This window comes from Fusarium subglutinans (genome assembly GCF_013396075.1).
Source record: "Fusarium subglutinans strain NRRL 66333 chromosome Unknown NRRL66333_c0000319, whole genome shotgun sequence".
Lineage (NCBI taxonomy): Eukaryota > Fungi > Ascomycota > Sordariomycetes > Hypocreales > Nectriaceae > Fusarium > Fusarium subglutinans.
The window spans coordinates 35-16580 of NW_023502382.1; the positions used below are offsets into that span (position 1 = coordinate 35).

The 16546-nt window shown below is 47.8% G+C and overlaps 6 protein-coding genes across 6 annotated transcripts; 2 read left to right on the top strand and 4 right to left on the bottom strand.

Annotated features, from left to right (window-relative positions):
• Nucleotides 1-307: 307 nt before the first annotated feature.
• FSUBG_13213 (short-chain dehydrogenase reductase) lies at nucleotides 308-898 on the bottom strand (the record flags this gene model as incomplete). The annotated part of the gene is made up of 1 exon (XM_036678081.1): nucleotides 308-898. The coding sequence occupies one exon, from the start codon at nucleotides 896-898 to the stop codon at nucleotides 308-310; it is 591 nt and encodes a 196-aa protein (XP_036531310.1).
• An 875-nt stretch (nucleotides 899-1773) lies between these two features.
• Nucleotides 1774-2792, bottom strand: FSUBG_13214 (uncharacterized protein; the record flags this gene model as incomplete). The annotated part of the gene is made up of 3 exons (XM_036678082.1): nucleotides 1774-1988; nucleotides 2034-2208; nucleotides 2265-2792. 3 exons carry the CDS (start codon nucleotides 2790-2792, stop codon nucleotides 1774-1776), a joined length of 918 nt encoding a protein of 305 aa, XP_036531311.1.
• Nucleotides 2793-2841: 49 nt separating this feature from the next.
• FSUBG_13215 (transcription factor) lies at nucleotides 2842-4651 on the bottom strand (the record flags this gene model as incomplete). Its single annotated transcript, XM_036678083.1, has 3 exons — nucleotides 2842-3415; nucleotides 3466-3565; nucleotides 3664-4651. The coding sequence occupies 3 exons, from the start codon at nucleotides 4649-4651 to the stop codon at nucleotides 2842-2844; spliced, it is 1662 nt and encodes a 553-aa protein (XP_036531312.1).
• A 370-nt stretch (nucleotides 4652-5021) lies between these two features.
• Nucleotides 5022-6841, top strand: FSUBG_13216 (uncharacterized protein; the record flags this gene model as incomplete). The annotated part of the gene is made up of 3 exons (XM_036678084.1): nucleotides 5022-5405; nucleotides 5456-6279; nucleotides 6415-6841. The coding sequence occupies 3 exons, from the start codon at nucleotides 5022-5024 to the stop codon at nucleotides 6839-6841; spliced, it is 1635 nt and encodes a 544-aa protein (XP_036531313.1).
• Nucleotides 6842-7793: 952 nt separating this feature from the next.
• FSUBG_13217 (uncharacterized protein) lies at nucleotides 7794-11050 on the bottom strand (the record flags this gene model as incomplete). Its single annotated transcript, XM_036678085.1, has 7 exons — nucleotides 7794-8350; nucleotides 8403-8852; nucleotides 8900-9076; nucleotides 9126-9885; nucleotides 9936-10217; nucleotides 10280-10717; nucleotides 10766-11050. The coding sequence occupies 7 exons, from the start codon at nucleotides 11048-11050 to the stop codon at nucleotides 7794-7796; spliced, it is 2949 nt and encodes a 982-aa protein (XP_036531314.1).
• Nucleotides 11051-13121: 2071 nt separating this feature from the next.
• FSUBG_13218 (glycoside hydrolase family 16) lies at nucleotides 13122-14868 on the top strand (the record flags this gene model as incomplete). Its single annotated transcript, XM_036678086.1, has 7 exons — nucleotides 13122-13287; nucleotides 13345-13387; nucleotides 13438-13523; nucleotides 13573-13705; nucleotides 13758-14388; nucleotides 14457-14644; nucleotides 14700-14868. The coding sequence occupies 7 exons, from the start codon at nucleotides 13122-13124 to the stop codon at nucleotides 14866-14868; spliced, it is 1416 nt and encodes a 471-aa protein (XP_036531315.1).
• Between the last annotated feature and the right edge of the window lie 1678 nt (nucleotides 14869-16546).

Genomic DNA, 16546 nt, shown 5'->3' on the forward strand with positions numbered 1-16546 from the left:
TGACCTAAAAAAAGTTTTATAAAAATATATATATTAGTATAATTAAGGCTAAGAAAAAGGTTAGACTAAAAGAAGGTTTAGGGTAATTAAAAGGTAGTAATAGAGTTAAGTTTATAAGTTAATTATAAGGTTAGAAAATATACTTTGGGTTTAATATAATAGCTAATTTAGTACTATAGAACTTCGCTGGAGGCAGTTTGCATTTTAAAATAAACACTAGCTATAAAGGCTTGAGAACCAACAGACACTTTGCAGACGGCTGAAACTTGTATGCAGCTGGTTCGTATAACGAGCTTGTATAGGTAGATTAAATAACAGTTTGATTGTGCACGGTTAATAAAGCGGCTGGCGACTGTCGGTTCTGTCGGGTCGCTTTCATCCACTTTATGAGGAGAATGACAAGCAGGGAGGTGCAAAGTGTGTTTGTTTGGATTGTTTCTTCCCTAAGTAAACTGCTGGCGTTAGCAAGATCCCAGTGCGGCAGACACACATTGACCACGTACCAGCCCTCAGGACTCAGAACAAACTCGTGATTCAACGTGCCGGCATTGAGTATCGCAATATCAATGCCGTTCGTTCGCCGCACGAGCTCGTCAACGAAGGAAATGCACGACGAATACCGGGTTAGATCCAACTCCATCATCTCGATCACGACCTGTCCACTCCCGGCAGCCCTTGCAGCAGTCTCGATCTGCTGCCTGGCTGTTTCGGCTCTAGGTTTATTGCGGTAGGTGATTATTACTTTAGCAGCTCCGAGGGTCGCAAAGTGTTTCGCGGTAGCCAGACTGAGGCCACTCGTCCCGCCGGTGACGAGGACAGTTTGACCGTCGAAGGTGCCGCTTGGAGGCAGTGGCTCAGGGTTCCATTTCGCCTTGATTTCACGGAGGAGATCAGCCATCCTAGCAAACAAAGATTAGGTCTAGATGATGCGAGAGATTGTGTGGCTTGGCTGTCGGCTTGTGTAGGGCGCTATGAGTTCTGTTGCTTTGGGTTGACGCGTGGTGAAAAAGAAGTAGGATCGGTAAGTATCGAAAAAGTCCAGGCTGAGGTGTGAGATGTGCCATGACCTTAAAGATGCTTGGCAGGGCCTTGTCGAAGCGGCATGCTGTCGGCGGGCGGGAATGGGTCTGTTCCGGGCTTGTGCTAGTGCGGTAGGGGGACGTAGCAATGCTAGCAAGCCGTGTAGCTGATGACAAATCTTGTTCAAGAGGTATCAACAAGTATTCAATGCATTTTACAGATCTCGGGTGCCACGACGATCCCGAAGTTTGGATATCCATGTGATTCTGGGCTGATGTTCATGCATATCTATGTGCCCAGTATAGCTCATTGGCAACAAGGCCAGCGTCGAGATCCCGGCTAAGACAAGGGCACGAAATTTAGTTGGTGCTAATGCACAAACCGCCAGGACTACAGGGCTATTGCCGTTAAATCCGAATTTGTATACATAACTCCGTGGCAGGCTTGATAATCGCGTCTCCGAGTTGGCATAGGTTGGTTTGCCTGAAACGGCAGAGGCAAGAATAATGGTAACAGTTTCTATATGCGAGTTTTGATGTGATTTTAACAGCAGAGAGTCGATCCACAATAATGTATGGATGTCATATTCATCATTCGATTCATCGTATATGTAGTTATAAGCCGTTCATCACAATTCACAACCACGATCGATCCATCCATCCATCCCATCAGCTACCCAAAAAAATTCCCTTGGAGACGATATGCTTGCGCTTCAGAGTCCATTTCCAAGAATAGTTTCTTGTCTCTCTCTTATTATTTTAGCACTTCTGAGGCTTTAATTTTCTCTTTCTGTAGGATGGCGGTGATACTAGCCTCATCTAAACCAGATTTTCGGAGGTCATCCTCAAGCCGCTTCTGATATTCTTTTTCCCTGGCCTCCATGTCTGTGTTTTCTTTAGCGGTAAACTCCCTTTCTTGTTTCTTATTGCGCTGAGGCGACCACTTCTCAGACTTTGTGCCTGAAGTTGCTGCCAGGATTAGTAAATAGCTAATGGCAGACACTAAGGACTTACTGTCGGTATACCGGTAGGTCATCTCTAGTGAATTGAATGGCAACAGAGGAGGAGAAGATGGAGATGGAGGAGTACCCCTTTCACGACTGGTGGTCCTAACATGTATACGCCGGGAGTCGCCAGGAGAAAGTGGAAGAGGAGGAGGCGATGGATTTCGCTCCCCAGGTTGCGACATCTATATAGGTGTTAGCTATGGGTTTCATACAGTGATCATAAATAACTTGAACTCACGGAATTTCCAAAGGTCCTGTAGTCGTTATGAACACGCTCCACATGGTCCTGGAGGTTCCCTAGGCGAGGAAATCCATTTCCGGGAACAGCTCGCTCGCATCCACTGTAGAGACACAGGAAATTCATATCTTTAACGTCACGGTAGGCCAGCGGTGCCCTGGTCTGTTGCATGCCTTTCTTGCGCACCCACTCATACTGAGGCTCAACCCTCTGATCTGGCGTCTCCTTCAGTAGAGACTCGACCCGTTTCTCGCGGATGATTTTAGTGTGCTTCCACAAACGGTCTTGTTCCCACTCGGGAACCCACCGTTCCACTAAGACGTACTCAGGGTCTGTGTCAAAGTCGAAGTTGACACCGAACTCCCGCAATGTCTCGAGAGATAGATGCTTGCGAGCAAAGCGAGTATAGACCGGCCGATCTTTCTGCGGAACTGTTCCGGTTTCGTCGGAGGGATCATTAGGCTCTTGTTCCTTAGACCCGATCGGTGCTTCGTCAACGCTCTTCGCGTACTCCTCAAGCCCGGCCATGATTTCCTCGTTAACCTTCTTCTCTAGCTCTATCGCATCTTTGGCCTTCTTACTCTCTTTCGAGCATGGCCTTAGCTCTGGCCGCTATGGCCTCGATTTCAGCCTTTGGTGGCTCTACTGTAGGCTGACCAGCAAAAGCAGTAGAGGCGGCTGGTGGCATGGGAGTATCGGCATCTGGCATCTCGCCAAAATTGACGTCGTTTCCACCATCATGCACCACAATCCTAGTATTAGGATCGCTTAGTTCCGCTTGTTTATTCACCTCGTCTGTGTCTGATTCCTCATGGTATTTGGAAGAAGTCTCACTGTTGTCGTCAACCGCAATACCGCCCAGATCCGATGCTTCGTCGTTCTGGTCGCCACTCTCGACGTCTTCCTCCAGCTCCTTGTCTCCAATCCTAGGAAGTGCGTGCAGGGCCAGCTGCTCGAGATGCCGCCCAACATGCTTGATATATGACTTCAAGCCCGAAATATCTCGTCTGCAAAGAGGGCATTCTTTAGTCACATCCTTTGAGACAGATACCCTGCCGCGGGCTACGACAATACTGAGCTGCTCTACACTCGCGCTTGGTAGGTGCTGATGGCGAATGTGATCCCTGAGTTCAACCGCAGACGGTAAGGTACTTCCGCATTTCAATGGACATGACCATGTGCGCCAGTGATACTGAGACACGTGAAGTTGCCACCGATGTCGTCGATCAAAGTCCGTATTTGATTCAGCACACCTTGAGAAAAGGCAAGTGTACGGTCGGAGGTCTCCAAAGACGTGACGTCTGTCGGGAGTGTTAGATACAAGCAGACTGGTGACAAAGCGATACTAACTTCCATGATCCTCGTGTACTAGCTGATATCATCCTATAACAGAATGGACATTCAAAGACACCCTTGTCTGCCTCGGGCGGTCTTGGAGGGACCCTTAGTGGAGGAGCAGGCTTCATCTCTCCATCTTCCAGCATCAAATAGCCAGCCGAGGTAGCATAGGACGTCTCAGACATGGCCATATTGGATCGACTGTCTTCATCAATCACACTAGATTCCTTGAGGTGTTCCGGAATTGAGGATGCTACAGTATGGGGCACAACCTCTGTCCGATTTGTATCTTTCTGCGTCTCTTGATCCAAACCTGCCGCCAACTTGGCATGGTGTGCCTCTCGGTACTTGAAGAACTGGCGCCGACGGGTGATGAACTTGCCCAGAACATCGGACAAGCCCTGGCTGATCTCTGGGAACTTCTCTTGGACGTAACGGACGTCGTGTGCCTCGTAGAAAGATACATCCTCGTCAGGGCCCGCTCCAAGCTTTCGGAATCTCTCATGTGGTGCTGGGTTCGCGATAGCGAGAGAGAGACGTAAAAGGCAGTCGATGGCCTCTGCGATATCGGTGCAGAGTGTTGACAATCTCGTTTCTGGTGAGATACTGTCATCATCATCCAGATCGGAGTCGGTGAGGCTATCTTCGCTGTCTGGATCTGAGCCCTCAGGAAGAGACTCCGGCTTATCCTTCGCATCTTCACTGCCCTTAGAAGTGCCCTTTTCAGGAATGAGGAGTCCGGTATCCTCTAGGGACTCCGATATGTCGCGCAGAAGATAGAGGACCTGCTCTTGTATATGAGGTGCCTCTCTCAACCGATGATCGAGCGATACCGGGCCACTCTGATGGGCTGCTAAGTTCCCAGCCCACATCTTGAAGCGGATGTTCTCATTATCCAAGGTTAGTAGCAGCTCGCGTAGACCGTTGGACTCGACTTGCTCAATCTGAGAATCGATTTCATGATAGAACGATGTTGAAACAGTCCGGAAAAGCTTGAGGACGTTTCGGACGTTGTGCGCAATCGGCATTCGCTCCTGGTTGCTGTCCATGTCGGCTAGGGGCCATGAGCAAGGTCAGGCGGCCGAAAGAGATGTTTCCTGAAGAGCGACTGTTCCTAAGTGAGTGTCGTTGCGCTATGTTGCGCTATGTTGCGATCAGCCTTTGAATGCGCGATAAAGACCCGACATGAGGTCAGCACCACCAAGTTCAGTTGATATCTGATCAGGCTCGCATACATTGCCATTCTGAGCTACGTGCGGGGTCACTTGAAAGCGGCTCGATTATTGGGCTACGGATATGCAGGTCGTGAGATGGCCGCTCCGTCAGCCTCAGTAACCGCTCATGGGACTCTTGACTCCGCTCCCCTTGTTAACGGCGCTCTAAAGCGACAGGAACAAAGCAGGGATAGATTTTCACACAATGTCCGGCTTCGAAATTGCAGGAATAGTCCTGGGAACGCTTCCTCTCGTCGTCACAGCCCTAGAGGCCTATAGCAACTTCCTGCGCGACTGGGGCAAAGCTCCGGCGGAGCTGAGAAGCCTTAACCGACAATTATCCACTGAACGAGTGAGACTGTGCAACGTCTGTGAGCAGCTCATCAGCGATGTTGTATCGCAGCGAGATATTGAGCCGATGCTGCAAGATCCATTCGGACCCCTCTGGCAGGCTAAGGAGACCAACGACAGAATTCGTCGGAGGTTATGGGACTCATACAGCCCGTTTGAAGATACGGTCAAGGAAGTCGAAGACGCCCTACAGAGTGTGATGATGAGGCTGAGAATTGACGTATCAGCCGATGGGACAGTAAGAAACCCTGTTCCCTGAATGAGCTACTACTGACTGACATCATACAGGTCCAGTGGATTGAACGTAAACGCGTCACCCGCGATTCCAAGAAGCTGCTTTACCGTTTGAACCGAAAGGACTACCAAGAATCTCTGAAAACCATCTCCAAAGGCATCACAAGTCTTGAGGGTCTCACTCAGCAGAGTGTTGGCCTTGAGCCCAGGCGCCGTAAGCAGTCTCGATGCAAGGCCTTCAAGGTCTTGCGGGACCTCTCAGCGAGTTTCTATCGAGCTCTGTGCTCTAGTATTCTTTGCAACGACTCTCACGATGTTAGTCTTGAATTAGCGACGCGGTTTTTCGATCTTGGACATGAATGGGATGATGAGAAGATCATCCAGGATGCTCAGTTCAGACTGGCCATCTCTTTCCAAGTTGCCAAAGGCCCAACGAGCAAGATGTTCTGGGATGAGGTTGACATTAAGGCTATATCCGTATCAATGACCGGGTCGTCCACGCCCTGCGTTTTGACTCCAAAGAAGAAGAGTTCGAAGCGCGTCTCCTTTGGCATTGATAGGGCTTTATCTCGTTTAAATTTCACGGAACCTGCTACCGAAGTCAGGTCCAATGTCAAGACAGCCATGGCTATTATGACTCGGCCTGCTACCGACATTGCATTCATGAAGTGTCCTGAAGAAGGCAGCGTCATGCCAACAATAAGGCCTCTGGATCTTTGCCTGGCTCTGAAGATGGCCCACGAGGAGAGACCGGCCTGCTACGGCCACTTGATTGACAAGGAATGCAGCCACCGTCACTTCCAAGTATACCCACTAGGAACAGCAATTAATAGCGATGGTTTGTTAATAGTGACTCTCGAAGATGTCCTTGAGGGCAAGTAAGGCCTTCGACCACTAATATCGTTGGCGGAGAAGGTCAGATTGGCACTCGTCATCGCCTCCAGCGTGCTCCAGCTCAGCAAAACGCCCTGGCTTCCTGAGGCTCTGACACGAGAGAATGTACACTTCTTTAGACGCGGGAACACACTGTCGTACGAACATCCTTTCCTACAAAGGAGCCTACCGGAGTCTTCATTTAATCGCCTCGACGAGACGGCGGACAGCAAGGGCTATTCTTTATCGAGCAACCCGACACTATTTTCACTTGGCATGCTGTTGCTGGAGATTATTCTTGGTTCTTCACTTAAACAGCAGCGAGTGCCAGACGAGAAACGCCTTGATGGGGATTATGACAGTCTGATCCAGGACCTGACTATTGCGAATCGGATGCTAGAGCAGAGAGTAGCATTGATTAGCCCAGCGTATAAGGCGGTGATTGAACGTTGTATAGGATGCACAGATTCTAAAAGCCTCGAAGAGGATGACTTTCGACAGACTGTGTATAATGGCGTTGTCATGGAGCTGGAAGCAATCTGGGACGATATAAAGCTTGGAATATAAGTACTTTAAAGTTTTTATTGCTACAAAATCCACTTTACGATATTGATCCGTAGGCACTTAACGGACTGGCCGGACGGGCTTATGTTAGTAGATACTGGTAGCATTAAGTATCCATGGCGGAAGCTAATCTAGCTTTCCACTAAATGTTGGTGAAATTGTTCACCTTAGGCCCAAAAGAATAAATAAAGGACATCCCCTCTATTGCAGTTGCAGCAGTACTATAAAAACGAGCTCCATTCTATACCTCCATACTAAGGTACTACTATGACCTGAATATCTTCCAAGTTCGCTTTCAAGTAATTAATCTATTTCCCAAATAATGAAGAACGCAAAGGCTTGTTTACAATACCGAACAGCAAAGAGGAAACGCCGATTATTATCTGGAAAAATGCCTGTTTCGCGTGCCAGCTACGAAGTAAGCTATGTTCTCTAACTGAACTTGGCAAAGTGTCGAGCACGACGCAGCTGGCGCCTCAACCAAGAGCTACGATAACGTCACCTGAAACGAATATCGACGATATCATATCGCCTCAAGTGCAATGGCAATTGGTCGACTACTACATGGTCTTTATTCACAATCGGCCCCAAAGCATATTTCATCAGCCAACTCTGACAGATCCACTTGAGCGAAAGGAAACTGATCCGGGCTTGCTGCTGGCAATATGCAGTTTGGCACGCCGCTTTTCTGATGACCCAGCCGTCAGGGATCTTGAAGATTGCTTGACCAGCGCCTCCAAAATGAGGTTACAAGCAAGCTTGGAACAATACAGACTTGTCTCCTCGTTGTAAATATTTGCTCTGCTAACCTGAACCCATAAGATATAAAGATATATAAAAGCTAATATATAAATTAAGTCCTTCTGTATTATAAATGTACTATATAAACTCCGATTCCAATATCTACCTGATACCTCATTCTATATACCATCCTAACAAGGCTTGTATTATTCCTCTAGTTTAACCCAAGAGTAAGGGGCAAAAAAAAGGCACTGCAGATCTGGATAGCAAGCGGAATTATAGCTACCATAGCAGTTGAGTGCGGGCCAGGAGTGATGGTGTATCCCCAAGGTGCGCCGACAGCAAAGTAGATCATCATAGCAGCAATGAGGACACAGATGATCCAGGTGTACTTAAAGCTTGCAATCATCTTATCAAGCCCGATAAAGAAACCACTCGGTCCAGGTTCCTTAGCGGTTGAAGCCCACTCAATGTTAATGCTGCATGCATGACAGATCAAGGCTTTGGCACAGTTCAAGCTAATACCACCAAAGTAAATGATCAGGAATGGCAGCCATTTTATAGCTTCAAGTAACGCTTTCCAAAAAACCTCTTCCTTTAGCTGATGGCGAACCATACTGAAGGCGATAGAACCTAGACCATTGAAGACCACGACAAGGGACAGCCAGATACCCCATGAAGGCATATACAAGTGATCGAGCTTGTCTGGGAAGAGTCCAATGATGATATAATTGGCAGTCGTCAGGAAGAGACCAGAGGCAATGGCGTAGTCTAATAATGTCAGTACGCGTATATAAGAGAATAAGGCTATGGCTTTACTTACAGGTAAAGATGTATGCAGTAATAGTAACCTTGCTTGTGATGGGGATGTTGCTCCAGAGGAAGCGAAGGTACAGCCTTGTGACAGGACCTTTGTAGAACCATTGATAGAAGGGATGGAAGACAAGCTCATTGCAGCCATACGCGTATTTCTCCCAGCGAGTTAACTCATCATAGAGCGTAAGGGAGACGCCCTCCTTGAAGCCGCCGTTATGATAAGTCGCAAGACGAACGATCATACCCTTCATCTGGATGCGGAGACTGATGTCAAAGTCTTCAGACACATGAGAATCTGACCACCATTTGACTTGGTCATTGTCTGTTGGATCGGTGAAGGCAATGTCTTGAAGGGCCTTCCAACGGAGAAAGGCATTGTGACCGACGAAGGGAGAGACGTCGCCAGAACCAACACCATACTTGATAGCAGTGTATACGACGTTGGTGAAGTAGGTGACTATAAGCGTTAGCGGATGGAGACCAGGTTTATCAAATGGAACTTACTGCCGTTCTCGAAAGTGTTGTGAACAACCTGCATGACGCCGGATCCATGCTGAAGAATGGCAACCTCGGGACTCTCATGCATCTCCAAGGCACCGTAGTAGAGGCAGTCGACAGGGACACGTGTATCGCAGTCAATGAGCAAAATCAATTCGCCGATACGAATGTTGCCCTCAGCCCCTGCAAAAGTTAGTCGGATGTCATGGGGGAAAAGGGCGCTGCCACTTACAAGTGCGACCATTATCCTCGGCAAGCATGTTGGCCAAGGCACGGTCGTAAAGGAGGTTATCATCGTCAACAGTCAGATCAGCTTCGGTGCATCCACGCTGGTCACATTCTAGCTGAGTCAAACGAGCCATCTCATCCTCGACGCGGTTGGAGAACGCAAGGCCGTAGTTCATGTTACTGGCCTTCTTGAACTTGCCGCGACGTTGGAAGCCAATCTTGTTGGAGAGCTCTTGAGGTGTCATCTCGGATTCGGGCTTCTCAACGTTCTCAGTGCTTGACTCTTTGCTCCGGCGGAACCATGAGCCCTTCTTTGGTGACTTGGCATTGGGCAAACGGGCAGTGTAACCAATACCGTTCTCACGATAATAAGCCTTGCGAGCTTGGGCAAGATCATCCTGGATGAGCTGCATACCATCATCATTGATGAAGACAGAGGCCGTGCCACCCTTCTGTTCGTAGTACTCAATGGCAGCCATGACACTGATCATCGTGGGCACAATGACACCCTTCAGACCCTCCTTGTAGACAGGCATCTGAACGGTGATGTGAGGCAGCTCATAGTCGCGATGACGCTTGGGGTTGGGCTTGGTAGCAGAATGGAAGCGAGAGTTCTTCAGACAGACACTAACGGGAAGGAAGAGCTGGAACAGACTGGTGACGAGAACAAGGAAAAAGAAGAGGGAAAAGAGAGTCAGAGGAGGGACCGTGGAGACGAGGGCAAAGCGAGTCATGTCTCCGTCCCAGTAGTACTCGTTCAGGAGCTGTTTAGTGTCAACAGAGTAATAGAGAGTGAGGACATTCTTGCTCATACCTTGGTGACACCTAGTGACTGAGTAACGACAACAAGCATAATAGCAACAGTGACCTTGAAGGCATGCATCTTGAGCTTGGGCCGAGGAGCAGCAGCTCTCTCGACGTCGTCCTCATCGTCTTCATTCTCCTCGAGGGCAACGGCACGTTGGAAGATCTCATTTTTCTCATCGAGACCACCGCGAACGTAGGGAGGTGTTGGTGCAACGCTGGAGCTGCGCTGGGTCGAGGTCGATCGAGTGGGAATTTCTTTATCAAGCCGGTCGTCAGAGGGGGTTCGTGTCTGCGTGACGTGGTTTAGTATCGGCCATTTGTATGGAGAAATAATAAGAGATGGGTACTCACAATGTCGAAGAGTTCCTGTTGGACATGATCGGCGACATTGATGATAGCCTTGGGATCCTGAGACCAAACGAGAACGATCCGTTCCTCATGGGCGATGCATGCACGTGAGTAGTGAGACAGTTCGGCAGTGACACCCGCCAAATTGGGGACGATGGGGATGCGGGCTCCAGTTGCATCTGAGACAAGGGATCTTTGGGTTGGGGGGATGGACTTGATGATGTTGGACAGTGTCTCAGATGAGATGGACATACATGCTTCAACAGCAAGCTTTGAGATGGCGCCTTGAAGATCTGGATCAACATCTGCGGGCTGGAAGACATAGCCTTCCTCCGATTTGATGGCGACGCCAGTAAGTGAGACACCGTTGGCGACAGTTCTTTCGACAGGTTCATCGAACCAGCCAAGAAGTGTTGCACGTCGAGAAGCATACTTGGCGACCTGCCGTGGTCAGTACCAGTCAATGTGACTTGAAACAGTCGAGCATACCATAGAAGGATCTGCGATATCACAGTCTCCCATAAGGGAGTGACGTGAAGGAGCAATAGAAGCAGGCCGTGATCTAGTGGTATTACGCTTGAGATCCGACGTAGTGCGTCTGCCTCTGGGAGGAGATGAGACACTGTAAGGGGTTGTGTTGCCCGTCCGGTCAGGGGTTACAGTGCTCGAAGTGGGCCCTGAGGCAGACTGAAGAGCAGCCAGTGTCGCCTGGTCAAACATGTTGTCTCGGACGGTACTGTCCTCACGAAACTTGGAAGAAAGAGGCCAGCCCATGATCAGTTAAGCAAGATAAAAAAGGAGATCACTTGTCAATGACAGGGGAATGTTGGTGGCGGAGATTGAAATATGGGTTATATAGGAGCATCGAGTCAATCTCGCCATCAACGGAGGATTTTCAGCTTGGACGGGATCCATGCTTGTTGTGATTGTATCTAAGAATACGATTATCACCGTAGGCTATTGAAGTCTCGAACAAGCGAATAATTTCAGGTGAACTTGAGGACTAACATCCTTTCACTTTGTCGGAGACTTGTTGAGTACAGCGGCAGTTGAGGCCTCATCGCTAAGCGGCCGCTCAATAGACCGTGCAACGTCGTTATCATCACAGATTACATTATCAGGGCCTGAGATGGCGACTAATCTAGTGATTCGAGTCAAAGTCAGCCCTGCCTGGATCCTATTAGATGCAGGTGACGGCAACGGACTGGGACCTTATCACAGGCTACTATTAGAGAGAAGCACAATGGCCATTATTGATGCAGAAGCAATGTACAACAATCAAGCAACAGGGGTAGTGTCCAGGGGACGAGCGAGGCCAGTCCATTCGGGTACAAGATTCCTGGTCGGGACAACATCTGCATGAATTGTTATTCTTCCGAATAAACAGACATACCAAGGAGACAGTGCTCTATGGCTTTTACTAGTTTCATATAGCCTCATCGTAGAGGTTGTTAACATACTACGTTCCAGGTTGTAACTCGGGGCTCGGTTAATAATGTTAGTCTGAAAAATAATCATGTATTATTATACGTCCGCCATGCCGTAAATTAATTACTTGGTCAAATTCGGGCCTTGTGAAACGGTCTACAATGCTACTGTAATTGCGTGGTAAGTTTGTTTGTTACGCTCATCTGCTACTTCACGGAGATATAATGAGACAATCTCATCTATTAAGTGTAATTGAGCCTTAACGACAGGACCCACCGTTGAGTCGTATGATACTTACTGAGTTATTGAACGCCACCAACGGCTCGAGTGACGCTCGTTGCAATGATAGGCTAGACCCTTGACGTCTTTTGTGGAACTTGATAACGTACCGCCGTGCCATGTCTGAGCGGAGATAAGGGAATTCGCTTTGATAGGTGTTGGTGGCTTTGGCTAACGCATTGACAACGATGGTGGCTTGAGATAAAGCATAATAATACACCATTTGCTACAACCCCAGGTTATATCGGAAAACTTTCCGTGCCTGCGGATCTGAACGTTTTGTGGCGCTTTTGAGAGGGAACATTCTAAGGGGACTAGGGGCCTGGATTGAAATTGTTCGTAATGTTGATCCCTGCCTGATGCATGGTAGTCCGTAACAGATTATAGCTGCTCATATCGTCACCCTGATTGACCGAGATAACCGAAAAGCGCCCTGACCATTAACCGCAAAGAGTTTAATGTGCTCTTTTTTGGGGTAGATAGATAGAGGATGTTTCATTATCAGGTTGAACTGGGCGGTCACGTCCACGGTCACGTCCAATTTGAGCTTCGATATCAGCCTTATTAGCTCCAATCTAGGCCTGTTCAATCTCTGGTAGCGATGCGCGGGCACTCACTATGGAAAGTTCAAACTCAATCTCCTCACTCCGTAAAGGGCTGAATGCTAGGAGGTCCCGGTGAGTCTAAGCCCTGTCGTGCACTTTGGCTCGGACCTAGCAGCATTCGGACCGCTAAGAACATGGTTCAATAGTTCAAAAAAACGTGGCTGGCTGATCCTCTGGACTCGTCTAGTAGTGTACGCTAGTAGCGTGTTTCCGGCTGGAACAATCTCGAGGCACAACTGACGATAAGGTTCGGCTCTTAGGCAATATTTTACGACAATCCAATGTTACCACTCTGCTGGAGCCTGGAAGCATGAACTTTGTTGAGAAGTCTCGATGAGATCCCCACAGACCTAGACAAAATATTGAAGCCGAGGCTGAGGCTGACTACTGGGGTCACTCGCGGTAGGCGATGGTGAAATACTGTTGGGACGTATAACTTGAACAATCTTATTACATTTATTCATGAGACCGACCCTCCTAAAATTCCCGCACCTTGCCCTAACCCCTGAGCCATCATCCCCAAGTGCTATACTATGTCGGCACCTGTTCAAACGCAGCCTGAGGAGCCAACGTTCGCCGCCCCCACTGGGCCTGCAGAACCCGCTGCCTCGGGTGCCTCTACCCCAAATCCTACTTTTAGAAGTCAAGTCTCATGGTATCATGCTCGAGGGCGGTCATCCGCTTCAACACTTGATGAAGGTCGGTGATCATTACCAGTCGATGGCAATCAGTAGTCAGTACTGACAACAATAACAGAGAGAGTTAACCGGCGCTTTAAGAGTTCTCGTCTTATCGGAGAGTATGTCAAACGCATACTTGAGCCTAGGAGTGTTCTGCTAACTTGCCTAGGTACGAGAAGCCATGGCTAAAAGATTGGAAGCGAGAGGTCAATTGGGACAGCATCATCTTCTATTCAGGCTTTGCTATTGCTCTGTGTAAGGTCACCATTGCATTATACCAATGCCAGTCACTAACATATCACAGGCATCTCTGCCTTTATCGCCTGGAACACTGTTCGAGTCATCCCTCATAATGAGTACTGCCTCATCATGGACGACCAGTTCCAGAAGCTAGACACAGACATCTGGAGTCACGAAGTTCAAATGAATGGATTTGGGTTTGTTCTGCTGCTCGATCACTGTAATGCCATCGCTAACCATCATCCACAGTACTGGATCCTTCGACTGGACTACCACCGACGACTCCAATGCCTACGTCGACGAGAAAGGTCTTCACATTGTCCCAACCCTGACCCTTGAGACAACCAAGATTACCGAGAACCAGATGCTGGACAAGTTTGTCGTCAACCTTACACGCGACGGGACTTGCACATCCATCGATCAACGTCTCTCCAACCTCACCTACAACAATCCTTGTTGGGCGCGTAGTAATGCGACCAGCCGTGCCATGATCAATCCAGTGCGTTCTGCGCGCCTTACAACCTCGGGCAAGAAGACCATTAAATATGGCCGCATCGAGGTTGAAGCAAAGCTCCCTTCTGGCGACTGGATGTGGCCAGCTATCTGGATGATGCCCCAAGACAACGTCTATGGAGAGTGGCCTCGCAGCGGTGAGATTGATATCATGGAGTCTCGTGGTAACGATGCTGAGACATACCCCTTGGGAAACAACATCGTGAGCTCTGCCATGCACTGGGGAACATTATATGACACAGATGCCTTCCGACTTAGCAAGGGCGAGTGGGGCTCCAAGCGTACTAAGTATTCAGATAACTTCCATACATTCGGTCTCGAATGGAATGAGAAGTACCTCTTCACTTGGCTGGACGGAAGACTCCGCGTAAGTGCATCGCCCCATTCTCGAAGCTCGTTCGTGCCAACTTACTGACAGCATCTCAAATCTGACAGCAAATTGTATTCTTTGACTTCACTAAGAACAAGAATATGTGGGACTATGGCAAGTTTGCCGGTATCACAGTTAACAAGACTGTCCACCGAGACACTTGGAGTTGGACTGGACGCAAAAACACTCCGTTTGATCAGCCATTTTACCTTATTCTTAACGTCGCTGTTGGAGGCACTAATGGCTGGTTCCCGTAAGTTTACTTCCCCTAACCTTGCAACACTACCGAGTGCTAAAATTTACTGCAGTGACAAGCTGGGCCAGAAGCCGTGGTCGGACGAGAGCTCAGCGCCAATGCGTGACTTTTGGGACGCTAAGGATACCTGGCTGCCGAGCTGGGGCGATCAGAAAGACCGCGGCATGATTGTCCGATCGGTCAAAATGTGGCAAGAAGGAGCTTGTCCAATTAAGAATTAGTTTCATTCTTCACACGTACAAACATTAACAGTTAGGTGCTTTAGATAGAAGGTGCTTTAGATGGATTGGCTTTATAACACACTTTAGTGGGCAGGTAGAGAGGTAGAGACCTTAGATGCAACAGTTTGGAACTGAGTCTTTTAAATAATTTGTTATAGATGGGATTTAATTTATAATTACATTAACTCAAGATTCACTCGTCTATGAACAGGCAGTTTGAGAATGAACAGTTATCTTGCTCAGTGCAGGCACTCCACGACCCAGAAACAAGTCGTGTCCTGTGGAGTAATTGTCCCTCGTTATCATATGTTGACTGAATCAAAAGGCCAAAAAACACTCATGAGTCATTAAACAACATGGTCATCTTTACGATGCGATGTGACGTTCTGTTGGCGCTAATTTTGTTCTGTCAAAGCAATAGCAGACTATTGATTTTTAGCTTTCAATACTTCCTTCTAGAGTAGGGGCCTCGCTTGGACGTTTGCTCTACCGGCTTATCTTGAATGATTGTCCCAAATGGCCGAGGCTAAGAGCCGTTGGGTTACTTGGCACTAATTTAGCTAAGACAAAGTGCTTATTAAGTACGGTACTTGTGAATTAAGAGAAGCTTTATAGTATAAAGATAAATCTTATTTTTAAAAGAAAAGGAAAATAAAAGTAAGTAAAGGATTTCTAAACTTTAAGTTTTTATAGAATTAAGTTATTATATTTATTTATATATATTATTAGTAATTTCTTTAATTGCTACTATCTTTAAATTATTATGCTTATTACTTTTTGCTTTAACTCTTGTACACGCTCCTGTTATCCATTTAGTATACTTGCCCCTGCTCTAACTGTTAAGGTAGCTGCACAAGCCAGCTATACTCCCTGCCATTATCTGCCTGTCGTTATCAACAGGCTACCGAAAGCCTAAACTTGAGACTGTATTATATACTAACCACATTCTAATATTGCCTGTACTACCTCTATATAAGGCATCCTAAACCAGAAGCTTCATTGCTACACTATCGGGCTCTAATATTAACGAGGCTTAGCTTGGCATCAGAAAACAATATTTTTCTGCAAATAAATATCTGTCATTTTTAACTACAAACAACAAGGCCACGATTTGGTTTTCAATAACTCCTGTCTGTTGGCTATACAGGCTATCACATAAGTATACAGCTATACACGAATAAACCAAGTACTTTGTACGCCAGTAGGCCTTGTGGAGCCTTGGCAGCTGAACAGACATGATAACACCGGAGCACTACTGCACTACTAGCCGAGTACCCGTCATTCGACGCTTTGCCAACAGTCAACTCAGCCCATTTATTACAGCTGAGCAATCAAAACAAGCAAGCATCTTTTCTCAGCAAGCCACAATCAATCAAACATGACTCAAGCGGGATTTCCAGCTTCCAGCCCAGTAGGTAGAAGCGGTAAATCACTGGCCCTAAGTCCTTAACGCGTTCTGGCCCTTTTATATACGGTAAAGCTTCTGAAGCTATCAGCAGCTTTTAGGGGCTAATTCTGATCCTCAACTGAACCTGAATCTTATTTCATACCCAACTGAGTCACCTTCCAGTGCTGCAGGGCCTAGACCACCAAGGACATGCAGCTTCATAGAGGTCATGACCGTCATGCCCTTCTTGGTTCTGGATGCTACGTAAAGCTATTGGCAGCCCCCATAAAC